Here is a 21,411-nt window from a genome sequence, read left to right on the forward strand (position 1 = left end):
CTTAAATAGTATTTCAGCTATATCATGTTGGGTTGGCTTGATGTCGGAAGAAAAATCCAAAGTGACACAGGTCTTGGACGATAACCACTTTGGTGCAAGCCCACAAACATCGAAGGGCGAAACGAAACGATCATCGATTTCTGGCACGCGTAGGGAATCAACTGCATAGCATATTCCGGCGTCTTTGACGACTGGGACCCCGGTGTTCCGTGATGAGCGCAGCTAATTGTCATGTGTAGCAAAATAAACGACGTATATACAGAACGGCCTGATATGATTAGACTACTGTATATACTATGTGTTGTAGTACTGGACGCTATACCTCATGTGGGTGTGTGCTCATAGTGGAAATGGTGTGCTATGATTACAATGTAAATTTAGAGAAACAACTAAATAAAAGCCATATGTGTTTTTTTCCACTTCATGTATTGTTTTTCTTATCATAAAACTGATAATATTGACGCATGTGATATCCCAAGTGGTTTTCATGTGACGCATGGTGAGTCATGTGATAGTCCTATCTAGTGACCTTGAAGTTCAAGTATGGCATCAATGGCCAATGTGAGTGAGTGAGTATGGTTTTACACCGCTTTTAGCAATATTACAGCAATATCACACATTGTACCCATGTCGGGAATTGAACCAGGGTCTTCAGCGTGACGAGCGAACGCTTTAACCACTAGGCTACCCGACCGCCCCCAATGGCCACTGTGAGGCCACAAACTTGCCACCCATGCTGAGCAACACATGACCGACCATCCCACCAACTTGACATTGTAAGTGTAACATTTACCACACAGGTAACCCACCATTACAACACCAGCACAAATATGGTGCAGTGACTAAGGATAATTGTATAGGCGGGTCTAGAGGGGTGGCGCTGGTGTTTCAGCCCACTGAACCTGGTGTCATCTTTTTGTCCAGGTGAGTGTGCAGTGAAGACAGCCAATGGCGACCAGTTCACAGTGTTATTGATACTGGATATGTTGGAAGACTACACAAGAGGCTTCTCCAGCCATGCTTCTCCAGCCATGCTAACCCAGGTGGTGGTGATTGTATCAGTGACTTTGTGACCTGAGTGAGTGAGTGAGTGAGTGAGTATGGTTTAACGTGGCTTTTAGCAATATTCCAGCAATATCACGGCGGGGGAACACCAGAAATGGGCTTCACACATTGTACCCATGTCGGGAATCGAACCTCGGTCTTCTGCGCGACGAGCGAACGTTTTAACCACTAGGCTACCCGACCGCCCCTTTGGGACCTGAAGTCGGATGTTTGGTGGACTCAACTTGACTGACTTGTTGAGGCACAAAAACAACTCAATCACTTAGCTAACATGAAAAATTCATTTCCGACAGAGGTTTATAATATCTACAACGGCAGCTGAGGCAATTGTCTGCAAACGCCAAAGCTCTTACCATGGTTACAGCTCTGTTCAAAACCATTTGAAAAATAGAGAAAAATGTCTGCTCATCAGACATAAATGTTGCACTTTACTGTAAGTTTGAGCTGTGATATTTTGGATAAATGGGACTTAAGTTTCTACTGATGGTCTTATGTATAACTGAGCATGCTGATAGACTGTAGATTTCCATAAAAGGTAAATATGATTATCTGACAATTCCACAAATATCAAAACAAGGAATATGGTACATGTACATGATGAAACCGCAATGTTACAAAACATACAGACACTCGGCAACAATAGGCTGATTCATGTCCACTTCAGCACCAAATTGTTGTCACTAGGGTTGACAATCTCTTCACAATGGTTCCATAAAAATAGTCATTCAAATAAATAGGGACCTAGCACTGAACAGTGTGTACCATTTTGCATAGAAAATAGTAGACAGTTGTGCAATTTAATATTACAAACGTTTCACAAATACGTTACTCCATTCCCAAAGCATACACTTCAAGGGAGACAACTCCTACGGACCCCCCCAAAAAGCAAAAGTTTTGACTACGGTGGATTTATCACATTCATCAAAGCAAGGACACTACTCAATCGCCAATCACTGATTATACTATCACATTTTAATACAATATAAATTAAAATTAAAGACAAAACAGGAAGCAAGCAAGAGTGACTAGACATGAAGGGCATCTACTCAGCAAACTGATGACAACATAAGACGAAGAAGCGTTCCTAGTAATATGTACTTCACCCAGGTCATTCTCACACCATCTCAGATTTCAAGGCTTCTATACAGCTCACTCATAACAAGAATATAACATGTACAATATCACAAACAAATTGTCACACAAACCAATATACAAATACAGCTGAATGTAGCAAACATGTCCAAAGTGACTTTCTGTACCATGTATACAAAGTAAAACACCTATAACGATGTCCAAGTGCAGTGTTCAATCTCCTTAATCATCAGTTGGGGTGTCACCATACACGGCGTTGTATGGTACTCACCTTGAAAGCATACATTCAAATGTTTACTATCAAATGTTCTATTGGGCCAGTTTGGAGTTTTAGCATGCTCAGGAAGTGAATGAGGTGAACTTCAGCAATATTTCAGCCGTATCATGACGGAACAGCAAGATTTGGCTTCATACACTAAACCCAAGTGAGGAAACGCACCCAGCTATGAGTGAGTGAGTGAGTTGGGTTTAACGCCGCTTTTAACAATATTCCAGTTATATCACGGCGTGTCAGCTTAATGTGGGAGGAAAGCCCAAAGTGATGCAGGTCTCAGACGTTTACCACTTCGGTGAAACCCACAAGCACGGGTATGGTGCTGACAAACCTAGAAACATAATCGGGGCGAACCGGGATTCGAAACCCACAATCATAGGTTTCTGGCATGCCCAAGGGACGCAACTCTGCACAGCAAATCGCGGCGCCTAAGACGACTGGGCCACCCATGCCCCCCACCCAGCTAGGAAGGGAGACTTTGCTACATTGCCAGATGACCATTCTCAACCTAAAATAATAATAATGATTATAATAATCCACTCAATACAGTACATTATTATTACCCCAGTCAATGATTCAGTGTGCACTCGAGTTTTCATTCTCAGCCAACTGGGAAGAATACAACACAAGGTTGACAGTCACATGACCATCTTATCCTACTCTGGGTACCCATTCACTGCTGGGTGAACAGAGGCATATTTCAACCAAAGTCACTTGTCGAAGGAGACATGTGCTTCAGTGTGGCGCAGGACCGAAGCCAAAAAAACAAGGACAAACACTGTTGCCCAGCTAAAGAGTCTCCATGACCAATGTTTTATAACTTTACCCGATTTGTGACCTGTGTGCTTCACACAGGACCACGTGCCACCAAGTACCTAGCTATAGCTATTGGAATTAGTGGCACTTGTGAAACAGAGACATGATCAGTTTAGGTCAGATTGGTATGTCATAAAACTAGCTAATGAAGGGGTGTTTGCGGAATTTAAATTTGCTGGCACTGCCGACAAATTAGCCTGATCCGAGTCTCACTCCAACCAAGTTGTCAATTTTGCCTTCTGTTAAATGTAACCCGACAGCAAGGAAAATCTCAGGTTTTATGGGCATCCTCATGTTCTCAATACAATGTCCAACTTGGCATGGCTAGTTTCAGCTTGAAGTGCATTGGTCTAATTTCTCCAAGTTTCTGGCCAAATAATCTTGCCACATTAGTTCATATCAACATAATGGAATATATTCAAATGTTACCATGGCCACAGTAAATGAATATGGGTTAACACCAGTCTCAGCACCTGGACAGTGAGGGGACATAAGGAATAGACCTCACACACTGACTGATGGGGCAGGCTCAACCGACCCTACATGCTACTTTGGTTATAGTCTTTTGCATAAATATACTCATTACGAAGCAAGTGAGTGAGTGAGTATGTGGTGGGCATATTGCTTTTAGCAATATTCCAGCAATATCACGTCGGGGACACCAGAAATGGGCTTCACACATTGTACCCATGTCGGGATTCGAACCCGAGTCTTCGACGTGACGAGCAAACGCTTTAACCACTAGGACACCCGACCGCCCCTACGAAGCAAGACATGTCCAGTGAGACATACTGGCTCTGTGTACGTGATGCAGTCAAACCATAGTGACTTATGACAACCCTGACATGCCAAATGGTCGGAATGATTTATGGACAAGAAGCTTGAATCTGTCCACTGCCACACTGAAGCTGCTGAATGAGCAGAGACACTACAATAGAGGAGAATGCAGCTAAGGCCTTGTGTATTTGTTAAAACAGTTTGTGCAAAAACCATCTTTTTAAATTTGCTCTCAGCATCACATCTGATGTTATGTTATCACATGGACTATTATTCTCTAAGCTTCACAGATTGTACCAGTAGCAAAAAACGACAGACAGTTACTTGATACTGACTTTGTCAATCTTACAGGTCTGAGTGAGTGAGTGAGTAAAAATGTTTTACTCCACTTTTAGCAATAATCCAGCAATATCCAGGCGGGGGACACCAGAAATGGGCTTCACATATATTACCTAGGTGGGCATGTGGACTATCAATAGCTGAGTTTACTAGACTAAAAGGAATTGTACCAGAGAAAGACTACAGACAAGGGGCTGAAGGGCAGATAAGCTGCATCAGTTTTGCTAATGATGGCCAACTCGGACCCCTTTCAAATTTGCCTTGACATTGACATTGAACCTTTCTTTAGGTTGTCATCATATTCACAGTAACAACAAATTTTTATCTTAATTTGGAACGCGTCCCATTTAGGTGTTTCAGAGCAGTTGTTCATGAGCAAAGTTCACAAAAGACAACTAACCATGACGAGCATCTACAGCGCATTTTGATCAGGTGAGCTACAATAATTTAATTCAAATTAACAGGATGAAAGCTAAAGAAAATATATATTACGATTCAAGACAATAAAGGCAGCAATTTCTACATTGTTCTGGGTGTTCCAACTCTATTTATGTGAAGTTTTCAAAACTTGTACAAAAAAAGCTGCTATCATCATCAAGCAATAGGATATACCTGTTCACATGATAAACTAGGAAGGAACTGAAGGGTAACACACAATCAGCTGCTTCTAGATCCCTCACTACTTTACATCCCCACAGGGGAAATCCTGTAAGGTTTTGAACTGCCTTCTGAGACATAGAAAAACCCTCGTTCCAAACTCGGCAAGTTCTACAACATGAAGACATGATACACTCATTTCGGATTCCTAATTTCTGGTTTTAACAAAACCTGTCAGCTCTGAGAATATACAACTGCAATAGGACAGTACAATTATAAAAATGCTGAAACAGCAATTACCATGATTCATCTGTAGAAATATCCAGATTTCATTTTACTGAGGTCAGCAGCCATTGAAAAGGATCCTGCCTTTTCCTTCATATTTATATTTCCCAAACTGAGCCTTAGAACTTAGAATAAGCTGACCTGTCATATTTGTACAAGTGAATTTGACAATAACAAACAAGGTGAGGAAATATGGTTGCTCTGTCACGGATTAAGTTCTTGGTTTGGCTTTATTTGTGAGAGAGAAATAACCAAGAATTAAGAGTTTGGTTGTTCCTACTACGTAATGTGAAATTTAATTCAGCTTATTAACATCATTCTGCAGGTCAAAATTGGTAGGCCATTGATGTTGATGATCAGAGATTTACAATGCTAATGTAAGTCAAGACCCTAGGGCAGCAGATCAAATAACCCTTAATCAGGTCCGTTCAGCCACAGAGAGCAACAGCCAATCAAATGTGTGCAAAACAGGCTATTACCACTGAGCATTTACACTTCAATTCATACCCTCACTTTTCACTGCCACTTGGCATTCCTGGGTATAGGAAAAACATATCTATTTACTTTTACATTCCACTATCATTGAGATTATTCATAACTCCAATTTAATATTCATTTCTTGCATGCACATGATAACATTTAGCTGCGAATTTATTCCTCAAGACATCTTCCATTATCCAGTGTATTACATGTCAATTCTATTTTGATAAACATGCTGGGTCCAATCACTTCCAAATTGGAAATGTCGCTCAATTGTTCCTTTCTCTATTAAACTTAGCACAGAATTTCTCACTAGTAACAGCAAGTTAAATGGACAGCTATTTTTAGCATCATTAGTAGACTCCGACTCAAAGAGCTAAAGTAGCAAATGGTTCCAGGGTATTTATCGTATTATACTACTCAAAAACGCCACCGGATAGTTTGATATTACTATAGTTAATCTGTCATGGCAAGACAGATTAACTATAATAACACGAAAGCATCAGGTGATCCTTAACTTCTTTTGAGTAGTATAGAATGGGAACACAATACACTGGATATCAAGTCTGTTCTACTATACTGCTATAATCTGTTGAAATTCTGTTCTGTTCTGTAAACCTCTTACGCGCACACACATGCTGACAGTATCGGACGATGATGGTGAACCAGCGATGAGAGGATGAGGTGAATGCAATGCAGGAGCATGAAGGCAATGACAGTGAAAGCTAAGAGGCCACCAGTGGGACGTTGGGTATGAGCATGGTCTGATGAACACAAGTTGTCGTGTGAAGTGAGACAAGAGTAAAGGCCTTATGGTGAAATTGGGGGGCTTCCATTAAAGGTCACATTATCAGTTTTCTCCAATCACCAACATTCCTGATATTGATAAACAGTTTGAGCCCACATTCATACAGTCATGGTAAATTTCTTCTGCTATAAAGAATTTGAAGAAGTTAAATAATTTCTCGAGAAGAAAACATTAGCTTACATAACCAACACATGACCATTTCCCGACCAACCAGACAGTAACACAGTTATATCACTATTACTACACAGAAGCACTCGTATAATCACAGAACATCGAACATCAGTCGGTCATAACATTTTGATTCTGACGATCATTCTCAAACTCAACAAAATCATCAAACAGGCTTGGCCATGCCTCTGTGTCGTCATAGGTGGTCAAATCCTCGCCCACGTGCTCAGTGAAGTTCAAGAACATGTCCCACGTATCTCTTGGAATGCCTCGAATATTCTGATGTTTGGAGAGGAATTCAAGCCAATGTTCGAGAAGCAGTGGCTCGTGCTGAGAGAACACCAGTTTCCACAAGCTCATGGCCATCTCAGTCTGCAAAGTCCTCTGGCCTGTGTCAGAATCAAGGCCGAATTTGTACGTCCAGCGATAAAGGTCCTTAAAGGCCAGCTTGTTCTCTACTTCCGAAAGAAGTTCTGGGAACTTGGACCGAATGCTCTTTAGGGAGTCACATTTGAGATTCCTACAACCATTAATAAATTCATCGCGGGTAAAACGACACATCTGATCAGCCTGGAACTTCCAAGCAATGACAAGGACAATAAATTCTTCCGGTTTCACATCAAGATCTTCACAGAACTTCTCCACACCCTCTGCCAAAATGATGTCATCATCATCTGAATCTTTGTACATGTCAAACATGGCTATAACCTTTGATTCTTGAAAATCCTTAGAAATGAGTGACAATCGTTTACTTTCACCATTACTTTGTTTTTTAATTGGAGGGAGTTTGGGGTATTGCGTGAACATTTTCTTGTCTGATGGCGCTATAACTGGTCGACCGGTTCCGTAGTTTGTATCTGTGACTGCTGCTGCACGTTTCAGCTCTTTAGACTCGGAGACAAATCCTGTGGATGACCTGGACTGTGACGATGAGATGGCACGTGGGTCAGCGAACTGGGCATCAGGACCGGGCTGTCCTGGAGCCTCACAGCATGACAGACATTTCCCCATTTGATAGGCCACTCACACCTGCACAGGTGGTTAGCGTAGGCCTGCAACATGAACAAAACATGGTAAGTCTACATCACATTCATTTCCCCATTTCATAGGCCACTCACACCTGCACAGGTGGTTAGCGTAGGCCTGCAACATGAACAAAACATGGTAAGTCTAAATCACATTCATTTCCCCATTTCATAGGCCACTCAAACCTGCACAGACCACAGCAGTTCCAATAAATGGCCAAATTGCACATTGGGAGAAAAATTTGATTTGTAAAAAATATGGAAATATTGTACGTCCCAATTTTACCATTCCAGACCAAATCACGATAATGCAAAGTACGCTCTTTGTCACATTTATTAGCAATGCAATCACTGAATATCAGTCGCCTTAGCAACACAAAAAACTTGATTGTTTTATGGCAATATTTGAATTAATCTAACATTTGCCAAAGACTAGGGATGAAATATTGGCCCCTGAGAACATGCAGAAGTCCTTTATACCAGCATTCATTATCAACATTCATGTCACCTGTAAGCACGGCAAGGTAAGAGCCCTGTTCAGCTGTACTCCCATGACCAGCTTATTACCGGTTTGTTTGGCATTTACGGTCACAGGGAAAAAAATGGTGGTTGTCATGAAAACAGAATCAATACAGCATGTACTGAAGTCAGCAGTGCAACACGGATATCACAGACCGATCTGATTAGGTTGGAACATATCTATCAATTAGGAATAACAATGGATTGATCACCATGATAACCTGATAATACTTATTTCTGGTGCTGGCACTGATCTCGCTGGGAACATTCCGTGTGTAATTAATCAACAAAAATATAACAGGACTTCCTTCTTCACTAGCATTTTTCTGTTCAGTTTTTCTGTTTAAAGTGCAGGATGTTTACTATTTTCACAGTAACCATGGAAGCACGTATCTGTATTTACTTCTCTTCATGTTTGCAGTTGCCAAGAGACTACATCCTTTCAATATAGAATGCATATGATCAATTACGACTTAAAATGCTATTGGTTACTTTATTTTTTTTATTTTCATAGTTGTAGTTTATTTTATTGTGTCTAATCCATCAAATCGGTCAAAGATAGAGCAGTCAGACAAATAATAACACCAAATATAAATGTTAACTTTTTTACAGATTTTTTAGCTCTGGTCCGTCAAAACCGTAAAACCACCAATATGAAGTGTGTTGTTAAGTAGCTGTGTCATCATTCTCATACCACCTGTGGGCTATGACACATACTGACATAACAGAGATGTTTAATGTGTTGTGTACAAAGAACTAATGTACATGTCCCCTGCCAAAACAATAGCTCTTTATAGTCAAGATACTGATGACAATATTACAACAGCCATCAGATATGTCAGTGGACAAGGTGGAAGTCATCTACCCGAGGCAAGAGAGTTAACTTAAACTGACTTTAAAGTCCAGTTTCCACCTTTGCCGAACTTGGCTGGAATTCCTGTGCTTGATTCCTGGCCACCAGTGGCTATTACCAGTTATGTCCCTTCTAAGCCTCTCCTATGGACCAATCAGATTCCACCTCTCATATCACTTGCATTTGCTTCAAACAAAATGAGGGCGCCAAGTCAAGACGATCTGCTCGATAATCAAGATCTATATTGTGATAAAACAGGTCTTACATCGCGAAATGCATCAAATCACATGAGCACCTTGATTAAAAACATGAAAAGATTTTGAAAATATCTGTTGATAATGAGTTGGCGTGCACATGCTTTGTCAATCCTGCAATCGGCCAAAATCTGCATGACAGTTTACGAACCGGATTTCAATTTCATTTCACAATTTTGATTGGACTATGCATAGACTCGTTTTAGTCCAGCCAAATTGAAACTCCATAATACCAGCCTAGTTCAACAAGGGTGGAAACTAGACTTTTATAGTCACTTAACTCACTTGCCTCGGGAAAATGGGTGGAAGAGTGAGTGGGTAAGAAAATCAACCATAATCAGGGCTTTACCTGACGCAATACATTACATCATTGATTCATTATCACACACAACATGTAACTGGAGGCAATTAATCTACACTGCAACCTAAGGAAACGTAAAAGAAAAGTATGGCTGTTTGAATCATAAAAACATATCAAACTTTTAGAGTGCAAGTTACACATAACTGGCATTTCTCCATGGCAAGAAAACCTTTCAAAGTTCAGACTCAATAGGATATTGAAATCCCCATCTCTAACTACAGGATACAGGCTTCTGTGTAATGACATTAGGAAATTCTTGGAAATCAAGTGAAGCATGCCACACACCGTCTCCCTGTTCATTCCTTGGAACCCATAGACCCCAAAAGAGACAGGCAGGTAAATCAAAGTGATTTTGTACCTAAACATGCTACTACCAATAAAATTAGCAAATTCTGCATTTGCATTCTGTATCCAAAACTTTAATACCTACAACAGGCTCTGTATAGTGATCAGTGTTTACTGATACTAATCCCCAATTCAGTCTTTCAGCAGCATTTTCACTAGATTTTGGTGTTACTATATATACATCCTTACCATTTGCTTACAAAGATTTAGATTACTATAAAATTAGCACTAGCCCACAACAGTTCTGTTAATGTTAAAGGTACCCAAAGCACTAATAGAATTTCAAATATTTTTGGGAGGTATCACCATATCTTATGATTATTTAGGTTAATTTCCAACCTAGCCCCACATTAAACATGTCAGAAGAGAGAATCCTTTAGAATTATGATCAATTTGTTGATCTTGCAACGTGCATTGGCTTAAATGACCAAACATTAAAGAAATTATCACACACCACATAGTACTGTCACGCCATGAGTACTGTCATTCAAAATATCCATGTTAATTCATCAGAACTAAATCCAACATATAAGTTAATCAATATTTGAGAGTTAGAACTAAACACATACACTCTACTAGTAGTACTAGCCTGGGTAAAGATAAAATGGCCTTGTAACGTTAAGAAAGGGGGAAACTTTGTACTACCCAGGGCTAGCCAGCTTGTGTCAAGTTCTAACCCTGCCTTAATGTGTGAAAGAAAAATCATCAAACTTCAAAGAGAGTGAGTGAGGCATAAGGTCACTTGAACAGTGTTTCAGTTATATCACCGAGTGTTGGCTAGATGTAGGGGAAAGGTTGGTCCAGGCATATTGAAAGCATGAGCAACAATCCACATAAACAGGGTACAATGACATACAACAGTGTTTCAGTTATATCACCGAGTGTTGGCTAGATGTTGGGGGTTGGTTGGTCCAGACATATTGAAAGCATGAGCAACAATCCACATAAACAGGGTACAATGACATACAACAGTGTTTCAGTTATATCACCGAGTGTTGGCTAGATGTAGGGGAAAGGTTGGTCCAGACATATTGAAAGCATGAGCAACAATCCACATAAACAGGGTACAATGACATACAACAGTGTTTCAGTTATATCACCGAGTGTTGGCTAGATGTTGGGGGTTGGTTGGTCCAGACATATTGAAAGCATGAGCAACAATCCACATAAACAGGGTACAATGACATACAACAGTGTTTCAGTTATATCACCGAGTGTTGGCTAGATGTAGGGGAAAGGTTGGTCCAGACATATTGAAAGCATGAGCAACAATCCACATAAACAGGGTACAATGACATACAACAGTGTTTCAGTTATATCACCGAGTGTTGGCTAGATGTTGGGGGTTGTTTGGTCCAGACATATTGAAAGCATGAGCAACAATCCACATAAACAGGGTACAATGACATACAACAGTGTTTCAGTTATATCACCAAATGTTGGCTAGATGTTCGGGGTTGTTTGGTCCAGACATATTGAAAGCATGAGCAACAATCCACATAAACGGGGTACACTGACATTCAGCAGTGTTTCAGTTATATCACCAAGTGTTGGCTAGATGTTGGGGGTTGGTTGGTCCAGACATATTGAAAGCATGAGCAACAATCCACATAAACAGGGTACAATGACATACAACAGTGTTTCAGTTATATCACCAAGTGTTGGCTAGATGTAGGGGAAAGGTTGGTCCAGACATATTGAAAGCATGAGCAACAATCCACATAAACGGGGTACAATGACATTCAGCAGTGTTTCAGTTATATCACCAAGTGTTGGCTAGATGTTGGGGGTTGGTTGGTCCAGACATATTGAAAGCATGAGCAACAATCCACATAAACGGGGTACAATGACATTCAGCAGTGTTCCCGCTGGCTTCTGAAACTGCCAGTCCTGGTGGACTGTCAACTCCAAAAAATAACCGGTCCTTCCTGATTTTTTTTAGTCCCAACTTTTAATAAATAAAAATCATATGAAAATTACCTGGTTTTAATTCCTTCAACATCATGTTCAATGCAATGACGTCATCTCTGCAGCAACATAGATCTACACGTCATTCACACGAAGTTCAGTCACAATATTTTCTCTCTTATTTTTGAATATTTCAAGACATAGTCGCTACACATATTTAACCTCGAAGCAAGGCAAAATGTTATTTCCTTCCACTAAAAGTAGACAAGGGGACACCCTGATGGTAACAGATAAGCTGACTTTGTTTGGAAAGATTTGAAGATTGCTTATGTTTTGTTCAACAACAAAGATTTTTATAAGGTACAATATTTGCCAGTCCACAGGGACTGACAGTCACCCTAATTACCGGTCCAAATCTAATTTTACCGGTTAAAAACTTGTAATTACCGGTAAACAGGAACACTGTCCAAGCAGCCATGACCACCCAATCCAACATAGTCTACTTTTACAAACATGGGAATTCAAATCCTGAGGGCCTATTTTTAGTATCCCATACTTGTCAACTCAAGCCTACTAAGAGAACTGTGTGGTCATCCGTGACATGGCTGATTCATATCTGTCATTGTATACCGATAGAGTGAATGGACATTCAAATATCAGTGCACATGTTTCAAGTCGGATTCACTGGTAGTGAGTTAATGTGAAATCCAAACCTAATCTGGACCTGGTTTACAATTGGGATGATCTGGAATAATGTACATCAGCATGATTAGTGTTGTGTGTTACTTATTAAGTATGTCATGTTTATATTCTTCTTGATCTTAATCATGATGATAATCAGCAAATTTGCATGTGTACATGGTGTAACCATTGGGATTGATAGTCTTATCATGGAAGAAATCACATATCACAGTATTTAGATATATGGTCTCAAATCATGCTAACTCTGATACATTATCATGATAATGGTTACACACAGGCAAGACGTGATACTAAAACCCCATAAACCATGCAGTTATAAACAGCATAATTATAATCTGTGGCTTGAGTATGAGTACTAGGTACCACTTACTAGAAGTTAGTAAAACCATAGACAATGAGTTATTTTGATTTCTGAGGAGCAGTCGTAAACAAACATCTTTGAAATCTACACAATATTTAAAACAATTTTTCGGCAATGATATACCCCTTCTACACTGCTTTTTTGCTGTAAAACAATCAATAATAATACACAAGAAATTATGGACAGTGATATGGTATGGGCAAGCGTGGCTTATTTGAGAACAACTACAAGCTGATTATTGTCATCATGATAAGTCATAACCTGATTGTATCATGGCATGTCCTGGATTTGGCAGAGATCAATAGAATTAGAAATACCCGTTCTGTATGCTACAATGACATCAAACACCGTGATCAAACTTGTGTTACTTGTTTACCACTAATAACAATTTATATCATTACAAACTTAGGCTATATATTATATAAATAGGTGTCTCGTGCATCCTATATGCATTAATTGTTCCAAAGACCTTGTGAAAGCTCTTTCAATCTGACTTATGTGGGTAGAGAATATGTAAACAACACGATTGTACCTCCCGAGTCCCATACACATTTAGATACAAACCTCTCGACAGATGACCGATCTCAAATGGACGTACATTGAACATGCAGCGTTAGTGAATAGTCACAAAGTCGACGTCGGTTAATCTGTAAGACGAGATAAAGTCAATGCGGAACTATGAACATTAACAACGAACCCACTGCAATGAATGCTTCACCACTGCCTCTATTCACTTCGATAAATAGCACCAGTGGGATGTGTTATTGCAACGACTGACAAAGTTCTCACCCAACTTCAGAGACCATGGACGTTCTAGATGCATTAAATTGCATCCCTGGTGGTTTATAATATGTCCATTGAACTCTCGTCGTGTTTTGATATCTCCAAACTCTTCATAACCGATACAAATCTAAATTCCTTCCTTGAAGGACCAACCCTTTCTCCCCGGCCGCCATCTACAAACATGGACGACTTCCTGTTTGACATCGTGACGTCACTGCACGCGTTATGAGTTCATATTCTCTGGAAATATCTTCAAAGCTGTGGTTTTGAATGACGTGGTCTCACATGTTGCCTACTTATCAATAAAATCGTATTTTCATATTGCTACACACATTAAAACTTTTTATTGGGAGCTGAATAAACCACATTCAGATATTAAAAGCCCGTGTTTATCCAGTAAACATAAAAGCGTTAACCAATTATGGATAGGACACGTATCGAATTTACAACAGAACATAAATATACTATATTTTAAACCACAAGCTCATTCAGGTTTATATGTTTCATGTATGAAAATATTTTAATACGATATCGTTTCTGGGGTGTGGTAATTAATACGTTTGTTCCTCCAAACTGCATGACCAGAGATAATCTTTGTTGCCATGAGATGAGGTCTGATTTTGCGTGTTGTCTTCTTCACTTGTCGTCTTCACCTTGAATCTCAGATTATGAGTGTGTGAGTTATGAAGCTGCTTATAGCAATATTCCGTAATATATATACACCCATTAGGTGATTGAATATGTTTTTACGCCGCGTTTAGAAATATTCCAGCAAAATCACGGCGGGGGACACCAGAAATGGGCTTTTAACACTGTACCCATGTGAGGAATCGAACCCGGGTCTTTGGCGTGACGAGCGAACGCTTTAACCACTAGACTAATCCACAGCCCCTGTGTACCCATTAAGAAATGATCTCTTTGAAAGTTTGATTTCATCGGGGACGAATGTTGGAATAATTCGTTATAACCGTTTCATTGATACTCATTTAAATAAATAACTGTCAGTATCGATTTGTGGGTGGTGTCGGTTTATTTCCTAGTTATTGACAGACTCCCTTACATTAGTTTGTTTGTTTGTTGTTAAAAGCCGAACTCTGCAATATTCCAGCTATATGACGGTGGTTTGTAAATAATGGAGTCTGGACCAGATAATCCAGAGATTGACATGATAAGCATCGATCTGCACAATTTGGATACGATAATAACATGTATCAACCAAGTCAGCGAGACTGACAACTAACTCCCGTTAATCGCCTCTTATGGGTTGCAGAAGATCAATTCTAACCCGTAGTCTCCTTATGTTAAAGGCCCCTCTTTGGGATTCCGGGGAGAATAGGTCCAAGTACGCAGTGCTTGTGGTAAGAACCGTCTAATGAGGATTGGGTGGTTACAAGATGCCACCTGGTAGACTGTGTGGACTGTTTCGCGATCAATTACTGGTTTTCTGGCCTAGACTTGATTGATTACAGGCAATATGACAGGGGTAACAGGAATAGGATTCACACATGTGGGGATTCGAACGTCATCATTAAGAAATTTCTCCGTGCTTCAATGATGGCTGAGTTCTTCATTACATTGTCACATACACATACACACACGCGCGCGCGCGCGCGTGCATGCTCGTCGCTATATTTGTGCAATGAACTTAAAACCCCATTTCCCCACACCTCACCACCTCACACCTCAATCAACTCACGACACTTTGAATGAAATAAGAATAAACTTTCTGTTACAGTCGCAGATACGTGTGACAAGCCAGCATATTAACACTCTGTTTTCGACAAACAATTACAGACACATGGGTTGCAGGTTTTTGTCTGCCCGCATCCAAGGAGATGGGAATAGTTAAGTACTTATATCTGATGTAATGCCATGTCTTATTCATGTCCGGGCACGGCCGCTGGGTGCAGCTGCCCTTAGGCGGAAAGTTGTATGCCAAGGGCGTGGTTGCTATGGGGGTATTGATCTCGGATGATGGTGGTGTGGCGTGGTGTGTGTGTGTGTGTGTGTGTGTGTGTGTGTGTGTGTGTGTGTGTCCTAGTCCTAACTGATACCGATTTCATAGTGCTAGCAATACAAATACAAAAGGGCTGCAGCCAAAGTAATATGTGTTTTTGTTATTGAATAATGCATACACGACTTGAAAGGGTGAAGCTATCGGTAAATATAAATATAAATAACTACATAGTATCCAGTCTTTGAATCACATTTAGAAGTGATACACATAAGGAAGAGAATTTATGGATGTCAACTTCTTTATTAGGAGGAACACAACGTTTTGAAGTATACACTTTCTCCTTCATCAGGGGAATAAATGCTATGAAGAGAAGAGCATATATATGTACCTGTAAGAACAACTAAAGTAATAAGAGAAAAGGTGGAAATTTTAACAAGGGAAGCCAACACCTAACAGTTAATTAGCGCTGACGGGTGTCCGTCGCTATCACCTATATTTGGTGTAAAAAATGGTTCTTAAACATAAATTCAGAGAAAACAAAAATAGTTCATTTTATGAAAAAATCTGTGACCAAATCTGCGCGGGTTTTCTTCTGCAGTGAACATGTTGTTCAGTATGCTTGTACTTATAAGTATCTGGGATTGATTTTAATGAACATCTTGATATGCATAAAACAGTAAAAGAACTATGTAAATCAGCCAGTAGAGCTCTTGCTGCTTTGTACACAAAATATATTCAGGCTGGTGGCATGTCTTATGATGTCTTTGACAAGCTTTACAAAGCTCTTGTTCAGCCTGTATTATTTTTTGCAGCTGGTATTTGGGGTTTAAATACATATAAAGAGATTGAAGTAGTTCCAAATAAAGCCTGTCGACTATTTCTAGGAATAAACAAGAATGCATCTGTTATTGCTATGAGAGGTGATACGGGATGGGGCTCTGTGAAGGTCACACAACTTACTGAATGTTGTCGGTTATATTTTAACACTATATAACATGCCTCATTCGCGTATCCCCTATGTTGTTCACAAATGGTCTTCTAAGAAATCACAGTCCTGGGATAAAAGATTTCTTAAGAAATGTTCTCACTTTTGATGATAACGAAAAATGGCTTGCCGCTGTATGGGGTGACAGAAATAAATCAAACGGAAACAAAGTACGAACTTATAGAACTTATAAATGTTTTCCTGATGTCCATTTTCATGCCAAGAATGTAAAGTTCAAGGATCATAGAAGGATTTTAGCCTCTTTTAGATGCGGTAATCTACCACTGCATATTGAGACCGGCCGATACTCCGAGCCTCCCACACCTTTGTCTCAAAGAATATGTAAATATACTCTAACGAACCTCTTGCTCCCCCCATTCATATTGAAGATGAATGTCATTTCTTAATCGAATGTAACTTTTATGATGATTTACGTTTTGATCTTTTACAAGAAACTTTTAACAGAGATTTTTTTTAATTTAAGCAGCTCAGACAAATATTTATTATGCAGGAGTAATCACTTCAACACGTTTAAGCTAAATGTCTATATTATATGTTTAAAAGAAGATATTATTTATTTATCTATTTATTTATTTATTTATTTATTTATTTATTTATTTATTTATTTATTTATTTATTTATTTATTTATTTATTTGTTTGTTTGTTTGTTTGTTTGTTTGTTTGTTTGTTTGTTTGTTTGTTTGTTTGTTTGTTTGTTTGTTTGTTTATTCATTTGTTTATTTATTTATTTATTTATTTATTTATTTCACAATGGATACACATGTATTTTAATGTGTCTCATGAGCCTAATAAGGCTGGATGTACAAGCTTTTGTTTTGAACTCATATTATGCCAAATGTTTTTACCATGACGGCTTGTGCGTGTGACACAAAAATAAACATCTCTCATCAGTTACCTCGTTCGTGGAATGTAGTCGCGAATATCAACATAAAGAACCAATATCCCCTACAGCTGAAGCTGTTCAAAGAAACACCTTCTTTGTAACAACATGTCTTTGTAACAACGTAACATTCTCATCTGATCACTTAAATTGTCTTCCTGTGTATCACAGGGGTGTCATATGTCTCATTGGTCAGTTGAGATAGCACACGTTACAGCACCCGCGGTTTTTTTACCAAAACAAATCCATTGAATTAGATAACAACGAGCAATCACTCAACCTATTATCGGCTAATCCTTTAAACAAAATATGTTGTTTTCACAAAGGCACTTCACGGCCAGATATGTATTCAGTCTGCTTTTGTAAACCTACATATATAAACAACTTACTTATGACAAATCCATGTTGCAAGATAACTATGTTTAATCAATCAACGTATTATCGGTTAATGGTTTGATCGATGGTTTTTTGTAGCAGCTCGATTAACATGCCTCCCTTGCTGCGCTGCCACGTGCATATTACATTACATGTAATTCACTAAACCACACCAGACCTGATCTTAGATTGAATAATTGCCCCAGACGCGAGAAATGCCAAATGCGAACCACAGATTGCTATATACCCTTGACACCTATAGAGGCAGATGTGAACGTTACTGAGTTATTTTGCATAGTCTTTGTCCGGTTCTACCACTGATTATGCGTGTCATAAAGTCATGAAGTGAATGACGACATGTACACAGGTGTAGGGTTTTACCATGAAATATGGATGAAAGGAAGAGAGGAGCAATTGTTGTGTTATATGCAATTTTCCTGAAAAAAGGCTCTTTGCTGTTTTAAGTATATGAACATAACTTCATTGTTGCAAAGTAATACGTACATGTATTTGCTGAATACTAAACTAGATAATAGTACGTACACTTGTATAACACGCAGACGAAGTTTGCAAGGGTAATGTAAGCATCATCCAATCAAATGCAAGGATTCCAGGGGATTTCCCCCTCGCTGTCAACGAGGTGGTCTCTGTAGATAGTCGGCTTGAATCTTTCACAAACAGCATCCGTTGCTGATGGACAATGTTCTTGCCAACATTGGAGTTACATCATCAACATAAAACCTTTGAGGGCCACTCATCTAAGAACCAGAACACAACCAACTTTAGTTCAGATAAACTTGCACAAGTCTCTAAGGCAATAATTATGAGTTTCCATAATAATTTGTAGATTATATAAATAATAAGAACAAGTTATCTCTATAAGAGATTGGCGTCCTGATTTGCTTATTATGAAGATAGAATTACTATACACCCATAGATATATTCAGTACAGCCTTGGAGTAAACCTACAGTTCAGGGGCCATGGGGTTTGGGGGGGGTGGTATCATCAGACGCGATTCGAAGACGTAAAAACTTGAAATGAATGACAGACTAGCGTTTCTTTTGCTGTTCAGTATACAACCGAAATAACCAAATCACTTTATTATAGCATGTACAATCTCCATTACATGTTCCTGATAACCATTAGACACAACTCTAGTACACCGTCCTGGAATATCAATCAATTAATCCCCTATCCCAACCTAGTCATATACTTTACATATGCTACCTACAGGAACTATATATTGCAAATCCAATCCGCGAACGATAAAACGTGCATTGAAGGCAGACCTTTAATCAATGTTTTACGAGTGTGGGTAATATAATATATATTCGAGATGGAGATACGATCATTGTTGTCGTTGTAGTACACGTTGTTGGTAGGGAACAGTGTGTGCAACGCCACGCGGATCATCGATTTCTGTGAACAGGTGATAAGGCTCAGCATCACAATACTGTAACACGAGGGATGAGTGGTGATCGATGAACTACCTGCCAGTGCTGAACAGAGATAGTGTATGCGCCACATTAGTCCTGCACCATGACCGTGGAATATATTTATTTTATGAAAAAAAATAATCTAGAAATGCATACAAAAGCAAGTCTAGCCAGCTCAAGCTAACTCTATTCCACAAATCAGCATAGGGAATTTTTTAAATATTTTTAGAGTCAAGGAGGATATTGTGTAATATAAGATTTCAGAGACTAAATGTTAGTCTAGCGCCACATATGCGCCACAAAAAGGGGTGTTCAACTTCTGGTGGTGAGGAACGAAAGTGACCCTCATTCGCCCGCTGTACCTGCATACCCCACACAGCGCGTGCCTCGTTCTCTGCATTGATAAAACCCCAACCATCATAATTACATATTGATGTTTATGCGGAGCGCTGCAACAACAAATTGTGATAAAAAAGAAAATCAATATAACAATTTGCCCTCAATCACGTAAAAAATCGATTCAATGTCTTTTAGTTCGTCTGTATTGTTCTCCTCAGAAGTCGCCAGGATAACGTCACGTGGTGATGATGCACTTACATGGACATGGGGAATCTTGTTACGTTGTCCCAGACAGTGGAGTTAGGGCCGCGACGACCGGAAGTACATTTGGCTTTTATAAGCAGCCCTTGTGGTGCCGGAGAATGTATGTTTTCGATCAATACCTATGTGTGAGGTGAGGTGAAATTGGGTTTAACGTCGCGTCCAAGATTATTGCACTTATATAGCGACGTGCATGCACGTGTGTGTGTGTGTGTGGCTGCTTGTACTAGTCCGGACTGATGCCGATTTATAGAGCTAGCTCACTGAGATACCATGCCGCAGTTTAACATGAATACCCCACTCAGACATAGTATACTGACTCCGAGCAGACCAGTCCTTGTTTTGGCCCCTTAATGCCTAGCGCCAGACAGGGTAACAACAAGTACCATCTTTTAACGTCTTTTGGTATGACGCGGCCGGGAATCGAACCCCGGACCTTCCGCTCTCCGGGCGGACGCTCTACCACAAGACCACGGAGGCGGCATGATCAATACCTATGTAGTAACGCATCATTTATTTAGAGAACATGTCATGGAAGGGCAAGACGTCACCATCCACCACCACCGATAGCAGTATGCCCCGTCTTGGAGAATAAAACCTACACGAACATTAAGTCTCTGAAATGAAAGTATTTAGATTTTTCTTGTTAATTTATTTTAATATAGTCTTGAAAGAAAACCAGAGAATATCTCATAGAAAATGAAGAAATCTAGACTGGCTTGGAAATTTTCGGATGTTTCGGTTTTATGGTATGAATGAAAACCTGTATGAGAGCCTAAAGAAAAAGAAATATTTTTAAACAAGGACGGAGAAGTTTTAATGTATTGAACAACTACGTTTCTTAAACTATGATGTTATGAAGGCGATAATGTGAAATTATCTTATATAATTAATTTGTCGTTGCACGTAAGTGGGAGAGTGTGAATGCTGTTTTGCGCCGCAATCAAGTGTATTCCAGCTATATCACGACTGTTGTAAATAATCAGTTTTGGAACACACGAGTAACGCCCTATGCCGTTGGGGTATACACATTATCAGTCGTCACAGAGGCAGACCCCCCGACCCCCGCGTTAGTTCGTTGTTATTTCGACAAGCACGAGGTGCTGTGTCATATACTGACTAGGAATCCCCACCTGGAGTCTCACACACGTGTGTGTGTGTGTGTGTGTGTGTGTGTGTGTGTGTGTGTGTGTGTGTGTGTGTGTGTGTGTGTGTGTGTGTGTGTGTGTGTGTGTTGCTTACGTAAGCACCTAGCAGTAGTCCAGCTATAGGACGGCAGCCTGGAAATAATCGTGCCAGGACCAGACAATCCAGTGATTGATATCATGAGCAACAATCCCAGC

The 21,411-nt window shown here is 39.7% G+C and overlaps 1 protein-coding gene across 1 annotated transcript; it reads right to left on the bottom strand.

Annotated features, from left to right (window-relative positions):
- Window positions 1-1,332: 1,332 nt before the first annotated feature.
- On the bottom strand, window positions 1,333-13,993 carry LOC139468529 (DCN1-like protein 3). Its single transcript, XM_071250541.1, has 2 exons — window positions 13,819-13,993; window positions 1,333-7,753 (listed from the first exon to the last, which is right to left on the bottom strand). Exon 2 carries the CDS (start codon window positions 7,710-7,712, stop codon window positions 6,813-6,815), a length of 900 nt encoding a protein of 299 aa, XP_071106642.1. The 5' UTR covers window positions 7,713-7,753; window positions 13,819-13,993; the 3' UTR covers window positions 1,333-6,812.
- Window positions 13,994-21,411: the final 7,418 nt, after the last annotated feature.

The sequence above is a fragment of the Haliotis cracherodii genome, unplaced genomic scaffold (genome assembly GCF_022045235.1).
Source record: "Haliotis cracherodii isolate W230 unplaced genomic scaffold, xgHalCrac1.p SCAF_2, whole genome shotgun sequence".
Lineage (NCBI taxonomy): Eukaryota > Metazoa > Mollusca > Gastropoda > Lepetellida > Haliotidae > Haliotis > Haliotis cracherodii.

What these genes read in the sequence shown, in the direction of transcription:
- LOC139468529 (XM_071250541.1), bottom strand. Translation starts at nt 7,712, where the DNA reads ATGGGGAAATGTCTGTCATGCTGTGAGGCTCCAGGACAGCCCGGTCCT.